The following is a 17,948-nucleotide window of genomic DNA, read 5'->3' as shown; positions in this document are numbered from 1 at the left end:
AACACAGATTAGGTTGGATGTGGGTCAGATCAAAAATTTATCCTTAAAACTCAATATGTTTATTAAATAGGTCAAAAATTCAAACTTAGACCCGACCATTTTATTAAACAAGTAACTCGACTCGATGCATATAACATATTTAATAAACAGGTTGAATTAAGTTAAATAAGTTAAATGGATTTTAAACTGATTAGATGGGTTTCAAGTACGTTAAGAAGATCTTAAACAAGTTAAATAGATTAACTTATTAGCCAGTCAAAAGGCGACTTCTAGCCGAACATCTATACTACTATATAATCTGAGCTCCTACTTGATTGGTGTGTGAGGTGTAACTAGGATTTCCGCATTGCACCTTTCTAGTGCACGTGTTGCTATCCTTCTCTATCCTACTTTTAACCATGAGATTAAAAATTCAATTTTTTCTTGTAGCATTTATTTATTGTAATTTTTTATTAAAAAAATTGAATCCTTCTTTCAGTATTTATTTATACAAAATTGTATATTGAAATTAAAAATACAATAATATATATATGGCATGTGTCGCATTTTAGTATGCATAATATCTATCATCCAAATACGTCGAGAAAGGGCCTAAACAACTACATCATTCACTTCGGCTGGCTAGTTTAGCTCCGGCTCCTGACCACGCCTAGGGCTGCCTAGAAAGAGCCCTCAAATACTTTGGGCCCAGCCCGAGATGTCTCGGCCCGGCCCGGCCCGGCCCCATTTCCGGCCCTAAAAAAAAGTCAAATCATTAGCATCTCACATCCTGATTGGTCGGAAGAATACGGACGGAGTCAATCGCGCACCCGTTTACATCCTAGTCAGCAATACCAAGGAGAAGACGAGCTCGGGCTTTATATTAGCCAAATAAAAAAAAGAAAGGGAAAAATAGGGGCGAGCTTTGGATCGAGAGCTAGGGTTCCTCTCCAGAATGGGATCGATCGATCTCCGCCGGATGATGCTTTTCTCCGCCGTGCTGAGGCTCCTCCTCGTGGTCTACGGGGAATGGCAGGACGCCCACATGGAGGTCGCTACACCGACATCGACTACCTCGTCTTCTCCGACGCCCGCCGCAATGGTCGCCGCCGGGAGGTCGCCGTTCGAGCGCTCTACGTACCGCTACTCCCCTCTCCTGGCCTTCTTGCTCGTCCCCAATTCCACCTTCCATAGATCCTGGGGGAAGCTCCTCTTCTCGGCTGCAGGCATGGAAGAAAAGTTGCTATCTTTCTCGGTTCTTCTTCTTCGTTCTTATTCTTGCTGCCCTTTTGATCCTCTCTACTTTCGAGTTTGATTTATTAAGAAAATTTATTATGAACTCATATTTATTTTTTAGGGATCTAGAAGAGCGTGAGACAGTGCTGCCATTGTGAAAGTTGATTTCTTTAAGTAACAACTCTGATGTATGCTTTTCACATTCAACTAAGATCTAATGTTGATAATGGTGAATTGAATTTGGGGGGTATGGAGCTCAGCAAGCAATAATTAGGTTGTCGAGGTGGAACGACACTAGGTTATGACTTAAACAAATGCTTGTGCAGAACTAAGAAATGCATATACATTGCTCATTAACTTTTTTTTAAGCTTATTACTTTTAAGGTAAATTTCTATTTTTTGTTGTGATATATAATAAAACTCATATAAAATTGAGAAGAATTTCTATTGTTAGCTTTGGATGTTGTGTTTTGCTGGTATAGGTGATGCATCTCTCGCTTTGGGGCCTTATCTGGGTGGCAATTTGAAGCCTTGGTATCTGATAGCTTCATGTTGGCACTTCATTGGAAGGATGTGTGTCTGTGTGTGTGTGTGTGTGTGAGAGAGAGAGAGAGAATCGGTGTAGGGGTTAATTTTATATAGTGCATTTTCAAGTATCTTGCATGTGCACTCTATGGGTATTGTAGTCTGATGTCAATTTGGTTTATGAGTAGAATGGTTTCTTCAACAATGCTTCTGTTTCGTTAGAAAAAACACTTGGATTTTCTTGGATTAGATGACTTCACCATCCAGAGGGGGGAAGAGGCGAGGGAGGGAGGGGGAGAGAGAGGAGAGAGGAGAGAGAGAGAGAGAGAGAGAGAGAGAGAGAGGTTGAATCATTTAGTGCATTAATTCTATTGGCAGTGCAGGTATCTTATCATGTTTACTCTATGGGTATTAAATCTGATGTCAATTCAGGTTTATATGTAAGAATAGTTATCAGCAATGCTTTCTGTATAGTTAAGAAACACTTATGTTTTATTGGGCTAGATGGAGCTTTTGTCTGGCAGGTTCACTTGTGGGTCTTTTGGTGGAGGTTATTCTAAAGCCAATAATGTGCCCGAAAGGAGGGAGAGAAGTATAAGGTAACAGGAATGGTTAGTGCTTAGCACTTAAAAAGTTCAAAGTAGCATGAGAGGTTGCTCTTAACTAAAACCATTGGTGAATAGGATTCATAAAGTGAACACCACTAGTCGGGTCATTGCTTGATGGTTATGGTTTTAGTTATAGAGGTGGCAGACTCATGATTGGAAAATGTGTTTATTTAAAAATGATATACAGAAAGCTACTGCTTTTGCCTTATGATTGGTAAACTACTATGACCTTGAATGGTCCGAAAATTCCAAGAGAACTTTATTTTCATTTACCTTTTTTTTAAATATGTGGCCACGTGAAAATACAGTTAGAATAGGTAGAATATTTTGAGTAATTAAAGTCACTTGGTTACTGTTATCTGTGACATTTGACAGTAAACTACCTGAAATGAATCGTTTTCTGTTTTCCAGATTTGCTGTGGGTTTATTTATAGATACTATTCTGAAGCTACGCGGCGTGCCTGAGAATCTGCGTCTTTGGTCCGTGGCTGCTTGGCTCTTCAATCCATTCACTTTCACCATTGGCACCAGAGGAAACTGTGAGCCCGTTGTTTGTGTGATTATTCTGTGGATAATCCTTTGTCTTATGAATGGTGTAAGTTCTGCCTCTGTATTAATGTGATTAGTTTTAACTTTTAAGTAAAAAATTGGTTGGGATATAACTTTAAAGATTTGGCGAGCCTAAATCTGTAATTCCTTTATAATGAATATAAAAATTGGTTTCCAAACTAAGGTAGTGATAAGCAGTTTACCATCATTCAAACTAAAACTTTTGCAATTTATCATAAGCATCTTTGTTGATACTTGCTGCTCTCATTTACAGGTAAGGTGGTTCAGGCAGCATTCTGGTACGGGCTTGTCGTCCATTTTAGGATCTACCCTATCATATATTCCCTTCCTTTAGTCCTTGTTCTCAGTCAACAAAATATAAGTCCTGCTGGGAAGCCTTACCTTTGGCAGTGGAGTTCTGGTCAAACCACATCTGGTCAAAGTTCTGATACTAGAGCTGCAAAACCATCTGTATCTTGGACTGCTCCATGGGTTTTCCTTAGAGGCATTATAACAAGGGACACAGTACTGTTTGGTTTTCTGTCCGGATGCATGTTCTTCCTCTGGACTGCTATATTCTTCCATCTCTATGGATGGGACTTTTTAAATGAAGCACTGCTGTATCATCTCACACGTAGTGATCCAAGGCACAACTTCTCGATATATTTCTATCACATCTATCTTCATCACCAGCAGGGATTCTCGGCACTAGAGAAGCTCATTTCTTTTCTTCCTCAACTGATGGTGCAGTTTGCATTGATCTTGTGCTTCGCAGGAGACCTTCCATTTTGCCTTTTCGTGCAGACAGTTGCATTTGTTGCTTTCAACAAGGTTAGTATTTTTGATCCCTTTGATTTTACAATTAAGGAAGCCTAAATCATGAAGCCATAGAAAATGCTATCGGCCCTAGTCTAAACTGATTAGCATAGGAATTGCTAATGAGTTTCTAACCAGTTCTTATTACTCTCATGTGCTACCTTGCTTGATGAAAACTCATGGCTATTTGCTAGATTAATCTCCGATCCCTTGTCAGGTCTAGTGTGATTTCCCATTTGTGTTGACTGCTGTTCTGTTACTTGACAGGTTATGACTGCACAGTACTTTGTGTGGTTTTTCTGCCTCTTGCCTTTGATTCTTCCATGGAGCAACATGAGACTGAAATGGAAAGGTTTGATCTGTATTTCTGTTTGGATGGGGTCTCAGCTTCATTGGTTAATATGGGGTTACCTGCTGGAGTTCAAGGGGTTGAACGTCTTCATACAATTGTGGTTGGCAAGCTTACTGTTCCTGGTTGCAAACACCTTTGTTCTATTTATGGTAATTAAACATCATAGGTACTCTCCAATTTTCGTGCCATTAGCAAAATCTGGTATGGGCTCATGCTAGAAAATTGGAGTGATCTTTTTATCCTTTTATTTCATTTAGGTTTATGTTAATGTTGCAAGTTATGCTTCTGCTAATTCTAGAAAAATGTTAGATTTTTGTTTTCTTTTTTTCTGGTCTCATGGAGATTATATTTATGTTCCAGTTCCTTTTATATGGGAAGCCAACACATCTATTTACTAACTGGCATATTTAGTCTTTGTTTTGCTGTGAGTGCAGATCACATGTTTACTCCTAAACTACACTCCACCATGAGATAAGCAATTGTAAGGTAATTGTAGCAGCTGACACTGTAAACATCTAAAAAACTTGTGTGGGGCCCTCTCTGTTTGTGAGTGACGTGGAAAGAACCAGTACCCCATGACCAGCCCTTAATGTAATACAAAAAGGGGTGGTTTGAATGGGTCCAGTGTTGCTATAATCTAGCTCTATGCAACTCAGCTTAATCAATTGGTTGCAGTGCAAGTAGTGTTTGAATAACATGCTTTTTTTTAATTTTCTGTTCTCAGTTCTTTTCTTTTTTCTTTCTCATTTTTCTCTTTTCATGGGCATGTCAAAGAACAACATAATTCTGGAGTATACTCGGTGGATAACTTAACTGGTGATCCAAAAAAACATCCCTACCGTTGTTATAACACAAACTTATGAAGGTCCTTTTTTCCTTTTTGTAACAACTTGGGACAGCAAATCTCTGGCTGAAACTGATGTAAGGGTACTTGGTACCAACCTTCAAAGATTTTACCGTTCACACTAGTTGATACTGTCCTGTCATCTATAGCAATGCACATTGCAAATTATCTTCATGCCAACTAATTTATTGCTTTTGTTTTCAAAATTTTAAGAAGAAATTGAGATAAAGTAAAAAGATAGAGTAATATGGAATCCACTTGTTTTCCGAATAATCTATAAAACCTTTAAAGCTCTTGGCAGCAAAGATTTATTGCTTTCAAAAAAATTGAAAATATAAATAAGGAATGACACAAGCAAGCATAACAAATATATACTATGGAACCCATTGTTTTTTCAAATCATTTGTAAAACTTTTAAAGCTTTTGGCAGCAAAAATTTACCACTTTCAGAAAATTTGAAAATATAAATAAAGAATGACACAAGCTTCAAGCAAATGTGGTCCCAATGCCAATCACCATGCTTTTTGAACTTTCTTAGAGGGAAACAAAAACACAAAAACATCAATAATGCCAAACAGGTCCAATGTTTTATGAGTTTTTCTATGCGTCCATCTTATGTAAATGCAATTCTTTTTACCAGTCTGTAGATTTTCTTTCATATTAGCTAGGTCCACCTACTCTTTTATGAGGTTGTAAGTTCATCTTATTTATGTTCCTACACCTCATTTTGTTGGTAGTCCATATAAATTTATACAGCGGAAACAAGGAACACTTTGTTTATGACAAAATTATTTTATTCATCCATTGAGGGGGGATTACATATACATAAAATAGTTAAACTTTCCCAGAGTGAGAGGTGGTATCTCTTTATTCATCTGAAACATTCAGCATCTCCTAGCTTCTCACAGACTCTCAATTGATCCTGCATGATAGAAATAAACATATGCAAATGATCAGCAACCATAATAAAAAGGCACAAGATCTTCAGAAACAACTAAAAACCAAATAAATAATTAGTTTTTCGTTTCAAAACTGGAACCCCACTATGTGTTTTAAGTCTCTGTGCCTCAACTTGCCTAGATATCCTTTGAGGTATCGATTAGTTTTCTTAAGGGTGTCGTTGGTGCTTTAAAAAAAATGCTTTTATGACTTTTAAAGCTAAAAAGTACTTCATCAAAAAATAAGTATTTGGAGCTACAAAAACTAGCTTCTGGCTTTTGCTCTTCTTATGAATCAAAAGCAACACCCGATACACCTTAACTCCTTGTATTGCTTCTTCGTTGGAGGAATATAAAAAGAAGCTAGAAGCTAGGCTTTATAGTTCTGCCTTTTTGCTTGTTGTAGAAGTACTTGTTAGATAATGTTGTGAAACACTTATTTCAATTGGAAAGTGCTTTTTAGCTTAAAAGTTACAAAAGTACTTTATTTAAACAATATCAAACAGGTTTGGCTTTTACTAAGTTTCTGACTTTATGTTGATGCAGAGGATGCCAAAATGTACTATTTTTCATTAAATACTAAATGATAGAAGTGGATCTCACTATAAAGCATTAAAAAAATCAAGTGTTAATCAATAATGTGGGAACCATTTCTAAATTTAACAGCTGCCTTGGTTTTCCGCCTCCCTATCCAGCTCTTGAGGTCAAATAGGCATATTTTGCGCCATTAAATTTGACAGGAGCTGCACCTGGAATTTGATTTAATTAACAGGGATTGGTTTTCCCTGTGCAGCTCACTTCTTTGATAGTAGTGCAAATTTGTTCCTTATAGTCAGCAATTATATTTCATCACAAAATATGCTACATTACGCCAGCATTACAGCCACTCAGGTTATTCGTTTCATAAAGCAGCATATCATCTGTCGGTTTAGGGTACCAGATAATTACCGACAATGGCTCGAGATTTAGTGAATAAGAAGGTTAGAGACTTCACTACTAAATTTTTTTTTAACCATAAAAAAGTCCGCCGCAACTCATCCTCAGACAAATGGAGTAGTAAAAGTAGCTAATTTTACTCTAATTACCATTCTCAAAAAAATATGAGACCCCATTGTGATGGCATGAAATCTTCCCCTTCACTCTGTGAGCATATCGTACTTTGTTTGTAACACCCATGGGAGCAAGACCTTTTCCTTTGCTCAAAACAGAAAGCCATTTGCTTGTGAAGTTTAGGAAGATTAACCCTACAACGTCTTCAGTTAGAGGATTAATGTTGTGAGCAAAAAAGAATGACAGCAGGCTAGTACAATTGGATTTGTTTGGATGAGAAGAGGAAATGGGCATAAATCATTCATAGAGTTACTAGCGCGGATCACAAGGGCTTACACGAAGAAAGTGAAAGTTCGAGTATTCAGCCTAGAAGAGTTGGTATGAAAAGTTAGAGACCCTATTGGAACGCATGGCACTAACTCGAAGTTTGCGAGAAACTATGAAGGGCCTTTTGTCGTCACCGAGTTGTTTTCAAATGGTGGATACAAACTCTGAACCTTAGATGGGCAACCCCTTCTGAGCATTGTAAACGGTGATTGGTTAAAGAAGTTCTATCAATAAAAAGAATATTCTCTTTTTCGAGATCTCTCGAGTGTTATTGTGTTTTTTAAGTCTTTTTTCTTTATGTAGCTTTAGTATAATTTATGAATACTATGCTCTGTTCGAATGTTCTTATAGCTAAAGACTGGAAATCCTGAGGCTTGTAGCCGAGATAGGGGACAAAAGTCTTTTTTCTTTATGTAGCTTGTAGCCGAGATAGGGGAGCAAAACTTTACGTTTGAAAAAACAGGCTTTTTTACTGTTTGAGCTTCTAACTGATCTTGTTGGTGCTTTATGTATGGCTAAGGTTAGGGCTCTATGTGAAATTCCATCATGGTTTGAGAGAATGGTAAGATTGTTTATACTAAATATAAAGAATCCAAATCACTCACTTTCCACCTAGCAAGAGAAGGCAAGGAAAATGAAGATAGACTGGCGATAACTAAAAATATTCTACTCGCAAAGCAACCCGAGATCAAGATATTAACCGAGCAAATCAATTCAACTAAATAAGGATGGCCATGTAATTAAGAAAATGAAATAAGCCACCAGGGTACTTGTCTCACTTGCCAGGAACTTTCTGTTATGATAAAAAAAAAAAAAAAAAAAAAACGACTAAAATGTATATGAAAATTGCACTATATACTAAGTTAATTATCCACAAAATCACCACGAAATTAAAAAAACTCCAGCTCCTATTTGGTTGCACTCACTTGTCACAGTTGGGTCTCGAGGGAAGCTGGCTTTTTCACACTGTTCCCCAAGCAATGGCAAGTGACCGTCCGATGTGCGAGCTGCTGCATCCCAGCGCAGCATGCCGCAGGAGGCCACTCAGGGTCAGCACTTTGCGATTCTGCCATTTGGCTCCAACGCTGCTGCTAGACTTGGTACATTCTGATGTTTTGGGTTGCATCTAGAGAAAAGACAATGTAATCATTGCCGCACTAACAAAAAAGTAAGTAATTGAGCTTTTTGATTACCATCCGAGTGATGGATGATCAAGAAGACTGTTGCTGGTGGTCCAAACCGAGAACGATTGGCACTGCGGTGTGAACGGGGTTCCGTCTGAGTTGTCTTGGTTGGAGTTGGTTGCGCTCCACCTTCCGCCAAGAAACCTGCAAACAAGCCTTGCACCACCACCAGGGTGGTGATGGCCCTCCGACGGTCAAGTCAGAGGAGATTGGAGGAGGAGGAGAGGTGATAATCGCAAGTAAGAGAGTGCTCTGGGAGATATTGCTCACCTCCCCCCTTTCTCCCCCCAGCCGCATATATACCTGGCTGGGGGGTCTCTCAGGGGGGTTCGTTATCGTGGGGCACGATGGTGTGGCCACTGACATGGCCGTTACAGGGCGTCGTGGAGCAGCACCGGGTACGGCCACGTCAGGGCATAGTGGGGCTCCGCTTTGTACGGCTGATGCAGGAGATCGTGGAGCAGCATCGGATACAGCCGTTGCAGGGAGTAGTGGAGCAGGAGGCCGCGGCGTGCCTCTGGGGAATAGCCTGTCGTTATCAAGAGATCTCCGACTCGGGGTCGGAGCGCTGGATCAAAGGGCAGCCGACTCGGGGTCGGGCTGCGGAGCCGAGGATATCCGACTCGGGGTCGGATTGCTGGATCAAAGGACAGCCGACTCGGGGTCGGGCTGCGGAGCCGAGGGCGTCCGACTCGGGGTCGGATTGCTGGATCAAAGGGCAGCCGACTCGGGGTCGGGCTGCGGAGCCGAGGACGTCCGACTCGGGGTCGGAGCGCTGGATCAAAGGGCAGCCGTAGTCTTCCTGGGCGCGCGTGCCGGTCACGTGGGGCATGGCGGCTTAGTTCCCCCGTAACAGTAGCCCCCCACTTCCGAGCCTGGAACCAGAAGGGGAACAGGTGAAGGGAGTGATGTTTCGGGATTGCCGCCGTTCCTCGGAGAGGCGCGCGCGCTTCGAGCTCCCCGCCCTTTTTATGGCGTATGGCGGTTATTGCTGACCTGGCAGTCTGAGGATTTCGGCGGACATCCTTCCCTAATGGTGTCGATTCGCCTTTGGGGCGCGAGCGACCCTTCGGCAGCCAGGCGTCCTCTGGCGTCATTGAGGCGTCACTTGCCTTTCCGCCTATTTAATCGGGGGCCTTTCCCCGTCCGTCTTCTTCTTTACAGATATTTTCAAGTTTCCCCTTTGCGCTGCTGTTGCTGCCGTCGGACTGTTCACTCGTTTCTCCTTTGGCGCTCTTGGAGCCGTTCTTACCTCTTTTCCGGTGAGTTTTCCCCATTCTTCTGCTTAGGGCTCTCCATACTTTCCCCTCTTATACTAGTGTACTCCAGTCGCTCCGGTCTTTCCCCCCTTCCGGTCCCCGTCCTAACCGTAGGTTTATTGGCCATTAGGAATGGGCGAAGTGAGAGCAGACCAAATTAAGTCGGAGCTGGTCGCCACAGATTTAGACAGACTCGTGGCTCGGTACCACCTTCCCGAGGCCTGCAACGCCACGCTCCCGGGGCCTGAGGAGAGGATGTCCCATCCTCCTCCAGGGAAGATCGCCATCAATGAGGGCATTCTCCAGGCCGGGTTCCGCTTTCCCCCTTCGGACTTGGTCATGCAGGTGCTACGGGGTTTAAGAGTGGCACCGACGCAACTGGTGCCGAACTCGTGGCGGGCCCTGACGGTCTTCCAGGTTCTCTGCCGTATGCACGAGATCCCCGCCACCCTGAATGTTTTTTGGGAGTTCTACAGCCTGAGCGGCCACCCCCAGGACAAAGGGTGGTGGTGCTTCGCAGCGCGGCGAGGATGCGGCCTTGTCAAGGAGGCTCCTACCTCCATTCACAAATGGAAGGAGCGCTTCTTTTTTGTTGATGCAGATCCCTCTTGGGAAATCAGGGCGACCTGGGAGACCCCGATGAAGTCTCCGATCGGCCTATCGAGACTGTCAAGGGAGGAGTCCGATGGCTTGGCCGCCTTGAAGGGGTTGGTTGCCGAGGGCCAGCTCCCCCCGGTGGCCCGCCTTATTTCCGAGGATACTTTGGTGAATGTCGGTCTGAGCTCGGTCCCCACCGACCGTGAGTCCGCTACCGATTCTTTCTTGACTTTTTTCCCTTCTTTCATCCCGTTCTTTCCTTTGGTTTCTCCGTCTCCGACTATCCCGTCCTTTTTGCAGAGATCGACGACGTCATGCGGTCGGTGAAGACAAAGGCTGTTGGTAGGGCGTCCCTGCTGGAAGCAGCCCAGAGGAGGAAACGAGCTCTTCCGAGCGGGGCCCCACCGGCGAAGAAGTCCCGTAAGGAGGTGCCTCCGACGCCGACCGACGAGTCCGGGCCCACCGATCAGGGAGACGTCGTGGGCACGGACCGGCAGCTGACGCTGTATCAGCCCTCCGGTGGTAAGATTGCCGCTACTCCGGAGGTATCATCCGAGCCTGCCCGAGACGGACGGGTCGGACGTGATCAGTCCCCGACCCGGCCTTCGACTCGGTCGGCTCCTGATGACTCGAGGAGGGACGCGCCGAGGCCCCGACCGAGCGGGACCCTATCAATTCCTGGGGTGACCCCCGCCCCGAGCGCGATCGGCCGGACTCTTCCCCAGGCGATGGATAGGGGTAAGGCTGCAGAACCACCGTCTGGCTCTGGGGAGAAATCGGGGTCTGCCTTCACTACCGATGGCGCCCGAAATCTCATCGAAACAGTGCTGCTGGAGAAGGACCGTCGGCGGGTCCGGGAGTTGGCGGTCTCTGACGTTGGGGCTGCCAGCTGTGTCTGTCTCATGTCGGTGAGTATTCTTCTGGCCGCTTTTCACCATTTATTGGCTCTGTTGTTCTCCGCCTGACTCCCTTATTTTTCCTATTTCTTAGCTCGCCCAGTACATGATCCGTCTGGAGGAGTGCTACAAGGAACAGGCGGGGCTTCTGGCGAAGGCCGAGGACCGGCTGAAAGCAGTGGAAAAGGGAGGCCAGGCTGTGGCAGGCAGAACAACCGGGGACTTCGAGGCGAGGCTCCGGGAGGCCGAAGAGCGGGCACTCGGCTTTGCTGCCCTCGAGAAGCAACTGTTGGAGGCTCAGGAGCTTGCCTCGGGTCTCGAGGGCGAGGTCAAGAAGGCGGATGAGCGGGCCGAGAAGCAGTCCCGGAAGGCTGCCGACTACCGGGAGAGGTGGGAGAAGGCCCAGCGGTCAGCCGACAACGCCCGCAACCGAATCCGGTCCCTTGAAGCTAAGCTGGGCGAATTGGAGTCGGCCTTGGAGAAGTCCCGTGCGAGCGATCAGGAGCTTCATTCGCGCCTGACGGAGGCTGAGGCTGCTCGCATTGCTGCCGAAGCGAAGCACAAGGAGGCTCGGGCTAAGCTGCTAAGGGTCTCCACCGAGGCGGAAGGCCGGATTGTGGCGAAGGTCTTGGAGGCGAAAGCCCAGATTATGGAGCGGGCAGAGGCGGCGCTGGCCGAGAGGAGTGCGGAAATCGGGCGTCAGGCGGTAGAGGCTTATCGCCAGTCCGCCGAGTTCGCTCATGATATGTCGGAGGCAGTACAGACCTATCGTCAGTCCGACGAGTTTGTCCGTGACGCGTCGGACGCGGGGGCCGAAGCCTTTATCTTAGGCTTCGAGGAGGGCCTGGCAAGGGTGTCGGCTAAGTACCCCGAAGTTGACCTGAGCGAGATTTCCCTTCTCGACTCCTCTCCGGCGCCATTGCCTGCTGGTTCTCCTGCTGCTTCCCTACCTCCTGCGGACGAGCCCGACGTTCCCGACCCGGGAGTTCCTCCAAGCTGACCTCTTGTATCTTTCGTTGTCTTCTCTTTTTTTTGTATACCGAGGTTTTGCCAAATTGTATGGGCCTCGGCCCTGAAACAATGAAAATTGATGCAAGTTGAATGTTTCTTCATCTCGCCTTCGTCCTTCTTTTTCTTTTAACTCTCGGTAGCGTCTTGCTGACTCCTGGCTTCCGAAATTCTTCCGGCGCTAAGCCAGGCATCCGAGGGTTAGGCCTCGGGAAATTCTTCCGGCGCTAAGCCAGGCATCCGAGGGTTAGGCCTCAGGAAATTCTTCCGGCGCTAAGCCAGGCATCCGAGGGTTAGGCCCCAGGAAATTCTTCCGGCGCTAAGCCAGGCATCCGAGGGTCAGGCCCCAGGAAACTCTTCCGGCGCTAAGCCAGGCATCCGAGGGTTAGGCCTCAGGAAATTCTTCCGGCGCTAAGCCAGGCATCCGAGGGTTAGGCCTCAGGAAACTCTTCCGGCGCTAAGCCAGGCATCCGAGGGTTGGGCCTCAGGAAATTCTTCCGGCGCTAAGCCGGGTATCCGAGGGTTAGGCCTCAGGAAATTCTTCCGGCGCTAAGCCAGGCATCCGAGGGTTAGGCCCCAGGAAACTCTTCCGGCGCTAAGCCAGGCATCCGAGGGTTGGGCCTCAGGAAATTCTTCCGGCGCTAAGCCAGGCATCCGAGGGTTAGGCCTCAGGAAATTCTTCCGGCGCTAAGCCAGGCGTCCGAGGGCCGTCAAGCCTCAGGGAATTCCGCTCGTTGGTCGGCCAAGGCTGGCGCAAGCCGAGGCGACCGGTCGGGGCTTCAGGCTAGTCTGCTCCCGGGATGATCGTCGGGTTAGCCTGGCATCCGAGGGCCGAGCCTCGGAAAATTCCGCTCGTTGGTCGGCCAAGGCTGGCGCAAGCCGAGGCGACCGGTCGGCGCTTCAGGCTAGTCTGCTCCCGGGATGATCGTCGGGTTAGCCTGGCATCCGAGGGCCGAGCCTCGGGAAATTCCGCTCGTTGGTCGGCCAAGGCTGGCGCAAGCCGAGGCGACCGGTCGGGGCTTCAGGCTAGTCTGCTCCCGGGATGATCGTCGGGTTAGCCTGGCATCCGAGGGCCGAGCCTCGGGAAATTCCGCTCGTTGGTCGGCCAAGGCTGGCGCAAGCCGAGGCGACCGGTCGGGGCTTCAGGCTAGTCTGCTCCCGGGATGATCGTCGGGTTAGCCTGGCATCCGAGGGTTGTCAAGCCTCAGGAAATTCCGCTCGTTGGTCGGCCAAGGCTGGCGCAAGCCGAGGCGACCGGTCGGGGCTTCAGGCTAGTCTGCTCCCGGGATGATCGTCGGGTTAGCCTGGCATCCGAGGGTTGTCAAGCCTCAGGAAATTCCGCTCGTTGGTCGGCCAAGGCTGGCGCAAGCCGAGGCGACCGGTCGGGGCTTCAGGCTAGTCTGCTCCCGGGATGATCGTCGGGTTAGCCTGGCATCCGAGGGCCGAGCCTCGGGACATTCCACTCGTTGGTCGGCCAAGGCTGGCGCAAGCCGAGGCGACCGGTCGGGGCTTCCGGCTAGTCTGCTCCCGGGATGATCATCGGGCTAGCCAGGCATCCGAGGGCCGAGCCTCGGGAAATTCCGCTCGCTGGTCGTGCGCTTGTCGCTCGCTGCCCGACGGGGTTTCTCCGTAGCCAGCCGCGATCATGTTTCTCCTTTTCTCTAAGCGTTGCCTGGGGGAACACGAGAAGGGCATTAAACGCTAATTAATGCGTTACCTGGGAAATCGGATCGCCAGCTGCTGCTTGCGAGGAGTGTTAGCTGAGCGGCCGCGATACGCGGGTTCTTCGTGGAGGATACGGCCTGGGCGCGAGCGGAGATATGTGGACCTAGGGGTACATGACACCCGGATTGTCCTGCACAAAGAATGCGGTTTAAGGAGAATGACGCTTAGAAAATCGCGGGGAGATACGCCTCGGGAGCCGGAACGGCTCCGGTTTCAATGCGCCTGCAATTATTGGAGCCACCCGCATCGGGACGACCAGGGGGCCGCAGTTTGGCTATAAATACAGGTGCAGGTACGATGGAGTTTGCCAAGCTGGAGCTGTTCAGGTTGCCATGGATCGCGGACCTCCTCCTTGGCATATGACTGAGAGATTCCTGTTGAAGGAAAGGGGAGACGCTCCCCTTGCGACTTCAGCCAACTAGCCGTTTCATCTGGGATCAACAAGGAGGGTCTTCCCGGCGGAGCTCCGCTCTAGGCGTTTCATCCGGGATCACATCTCCCCTCCTTGAAGTTCAGCCTCCCGATCGAGCTCTGCACCAGACGCTCAGTCCGGGGCCGCGCCTCCATATGCTCTTCCCCCTCGAATTCCTTCTCTCCCCTATCACTGGGGAGGATGGGAATATCCTTTGGAGGCGGCGTTCCCCTGGGGGCAGCGGGAGCTTCTTCTGCGGCGGCTCCTCGTCTTTTTAGTGAGGTGCTGGATGGCGCCTCCGGTTAGAAGCACCCACTTCCGGTGGGATTGCAGCTGCTTTGGATTGAGGGTTTGGGATCCTCGGTCCTCAGCTCCACGGATTCTCCACCTCTTCTTTGCTTTCTTTACTCCCTAATTCCCCTCTGGGAATTCCTTGTAATCACACGAGCACGCCATTGTAACCAGAAATTATTGAAATGAAAAGTGTTGCACCTTTCCAAATTGTCTTTCTGGCCTTATTGTTCTACTGGTAATACATCCGCAGGTTAGCGGAATTCCAGCCCCTTGGAATTTCTCGGCCATCTAGGGCTTCCAACTGGTAGGAGCCAGGTCGGTTTACCCAACGAACTTTATACGGGCCTTCCCAATTCGGCGCTAGCTTCCCACCTTCCGTAGGTTGAGATGCCTTAGCTCGCCTCAGCACCAGATCTCCAATTCTGAAAAGCTTCGGTCGGACTTTGGAGTTGTAATATCGGGCCACCCTCCGCTGATACATTGCCATCCGAACCTGCGCCATTTCCCTTGCTTCTTCCAAGAGATCCAGGTTCCCTCGGAGTTGCTCCGAGTTGGCCTCGGGTCGGTGTGCGGCTACCCGAGGTGAGGGAAGTCCGAGCTCGACGGGGACAACGGCTTCCGTGCCATAGGTTAGGCTGAAAGGCGTCTCCCCGGTAGGAGTCCGATGCGTGGTCCGATACGCCCAAAGGACATTCTCGAGTTCCTCGACCCAAGCTTGCCCCGTCCGTCCGATCCGCGCTTTGATACCTTGGAGGATTGTCCGATTTGCGACCTCGGCCTCGCCGTTGGTTTGGGGGTGCGACACGGACGTGAACCGATGTTCGATCCCGAACTCCTCGCAGAAGTCTCGGAAATGCTTGTTATCAAACTGTCGACCGTTATCCGAGATGAGGACCCGAGGTACCCCAAATCGGACAATGATGTTCCTCTTTACGAACTTCCGGACTTGCGCCTCCGTGATGGTGGCCAGTGGCTCTGCCTCCACCCACTTGGTGAAGTAGTCGATGGCGACAATCAAAAATTTCCGCTGGGCCGAAGCGATGGGGAATGGTCCGAGGATATCCATTCCCCACTGTGCAAAGGGCCAGGGGGCGGTGATTGGCGCCAAGGGAACAGAGGGGACTCTCTGGATGTTGGCGTGGCGCTGGAAGGCGTCGCATTTCCGTACGTGATCCTTTGAGTCTTCCAATAAGGTCGGCCAATAGTAGCCTTGCCTCATGATCTTATGTGCCAGGGACCTAGCCCCCAGGTGCGATCCGCAGATGCCTTCGTGGACTTCGCTGAGGGCGTAAGCCGCTTCCGAAGGGCGGAGGCACCTTAAGAGGGGGGCGGTGAACGAGGTCCGATACAGCCTCCCTTCGTAGAGTACGTAGTGGGCGGACTTCATAACAAGTCGCCGAGCTTGATCTTCATCTTCGGGGAGGATCCCTTCGGCGAGGTAAGCTACAAGCGGGTCCATCCAAGATGGTTCCGGATCAATTGCCATTACCGCTTCAGCCTCGCCGATGCTCGGGGCATTTAGGGTCTCCAGGTATATCGCCCTTGACAAGTTGTGCGCCTCAGCGCCCACCAAGCGGGACAACCTGTCGGCCCTAGCATTTTCGCTCCTTGGGACCTGCTGAATGTCAATACTGCCGAGGTCGGGAATGAGTGCTTGCACCTTCCGGACGTAGCTCTGCATGGTCGGGCTCCGTGCCTCGAACTCCCCTCGAACCTGCCCGACCACCAGCTGGGAGTCGGTGAAGACCTTCAGACGCCGGATGCCGAGCTCCTTGGCGAGTTTGAGTCCCGTGACTAGGGCCTCGTACTCCGCCTCATTGTTGGTCACTGAAAATCCGAACCTCAAGGCATACTCGGCTATCACTCCATCGGGATTGGTAAGGACCAGCCCAGCCCCTCCACCTTCAGGGTTCGACGATCCGTCAATGTGGAGCGTCCAGATCGGGAGATCGAGGCTGGGTGTTTCCGGCGGCCTAGGTTCCGCCTCCTGCACAGTGCACTCAGCGAGAAAGTCCGCGAGCACCTGGGCCTTGATGGCGGGCCGGGGCTGGTAGCGGATGTCGAACTCACCAAGTTCTACTGCCCACTTCACCAGCCGTCCCGCATTCTCAGGATTGCTGAGGATCTGCCGCAGTGGTTGATCGGTCAAAAGGGTGACAGAATGAGCTTGGAAATAGGGGCGAAGCCTCCTGGCCGCAGTCAGCAGCGCGAAGGCGATCTTTTCAGCCTTCGTGTACCGCGTCTCGGCATCCCGGAGGACTCGGCTGGTGTAGTACACGGGCTTCTGAAGTTTTGCCTCTTCCTGAACCAGTACTGCGCTGACTGCGGTTGGGGAGACCGCCAGGTAAAGGTAGAGCATCTCCCCCTCTTGCGGCTTGGACAGCAGGGGAGGAGACGCCATGTACTCCTTGAGCTGGTCGAACGCCACTTGACATTCAGCCGTCCAGAGGAAGTCTTTCGGGCGCTTCAACACCTTGAAGAACGGTTGGCAGCGTTCGGCCGATTTTGCCACAAATCGTCCGAGCGCGGCGACCCTTCCAGCGAGCTCCTGAACCTCCTTCACTTTGGTCGGAGGGGACATATCTTGGATGGCCTTGATTTTGTCCGGGTTGGCCTCGATCCCCCGCTGGTTGACAATGAAGCCGAGGAACCTCCCGGCCGAAGCACCAAAGGCGCACTTCGCTGGGTTTAGCTTCATACGAAACTTCCGCAAGGTGGCGAAGGTCTCCTCCAGATCCACAATGTGCTGATCCGCATGGCGGCTCTTTACCAGCATATCGTCCACGTACACCTCCATGTTCCGCCCGATCTGCTCCTTGAAGATTTTATTGACGAGGCGCTGGTAAGTAGCGCCAGCGTTCTTCAGACCGAAGGGCATTACCTTGTAACAGTACAGCCCCCTGTCTGTTATGAAGGCCGTTTTCTCCTCGTCCTGTGGAGCCATCATTATTTGGTTGTAGCCGGAGAAGGCGTCCATGAAAAACAGCAGCTGATATCCGGAAGTCGCGTCGACCAGTTGGTCTATTCGCGGAAGCGGAAAGCTATCCTTGGGGCACGCCTTGTTCAGGTCGGTGTAGTCGACGCACATCCTCCACTTCCCGCTCGCCTTCCGGACAAGTACGACGTTTGCCAGCCACTCGGGGTAGCTCACTTCCCTTATGAAACCTGCCTCCAAGAGTTTGTCTACCTCCTGGTCGACCACCCGGATCCGATCCGGGGCACAGTGTCTCTTCTTTTGCTTTACTGGTCGGTGGGTCGGGTCGACGTTGAGGGCGTGAGAAATGACCTCCGGGTCGATCCCAGGTACATCGGCCGCCGACCAGGCAAACACATCAGTATTGGCTCGGAG

The 17,948-nt window shown here is 49.3% G+C and overlaps 1 protein-coding gene and 1 long non-coding RNA gene across 2 annotated transcripts; one reads left to right on the top strand and one right to left on the bottom strand.

The window, feature by feature from the left end:
* The first annotated feature begins 901 nt into the window (after nucleotides 1-901).
* Nucleotides 902-4,480, top strand: LOC103719617 (GPI mannosyltransferase 1). Its single transcript, XM_039129767.1, is given in 6 exon segments — nucleotides 902-1,028; nucleotides 1,031-1,071; nucleotides 1,073-1,218; nucleotides 2,760-2,941; nucleotides 3,172-3,728; nucleotides 3,981-4,480. Coding segments are annotated over 6 exon segments (1,323 nt in total). The 5' UTR covers nucleotides 902-934; the 3' UTR covers nucleotides 4,284-4,480.
* LOC120111841 lies at nucleotides 4,313-8,439 on the bottom strand. Its single transcript, XR_005513225.1, has 2 exons — nucleotides 8,151-8,439; nucleotides 4,313-5,831 (listed from the first exon to the last, which is right to left on the bottom strand). It is a non-coding gene; the product is annotated as an uncharacterized LOC120111841 (long non-coding RNA).
* Nucleotides 8,440-17,948: the final 9,509 nt, after the last annotated feature.

Source organism: Phoenix dactylifera, chromosome 9 (assembly GCF_009389715.1).
Source record: "Phoenix dactylifera cultivar Barhee BC4 chromosome 9, palm_55x_up_171113_PBpolish2nd_filt_p, whole genome shotgun sequence".
Taxonomy (NCBI): Eukaryota; Viridiplantae; Streptophyta; class Magnoliopsida; order Arecales; family Arecaceae; genus Phoenix; species Phoenix dactylifera.
Note: the sequence above shows the minus strand (reverse complement) of the source record. Positions and strands in the feature narration are given on the sequence as shown.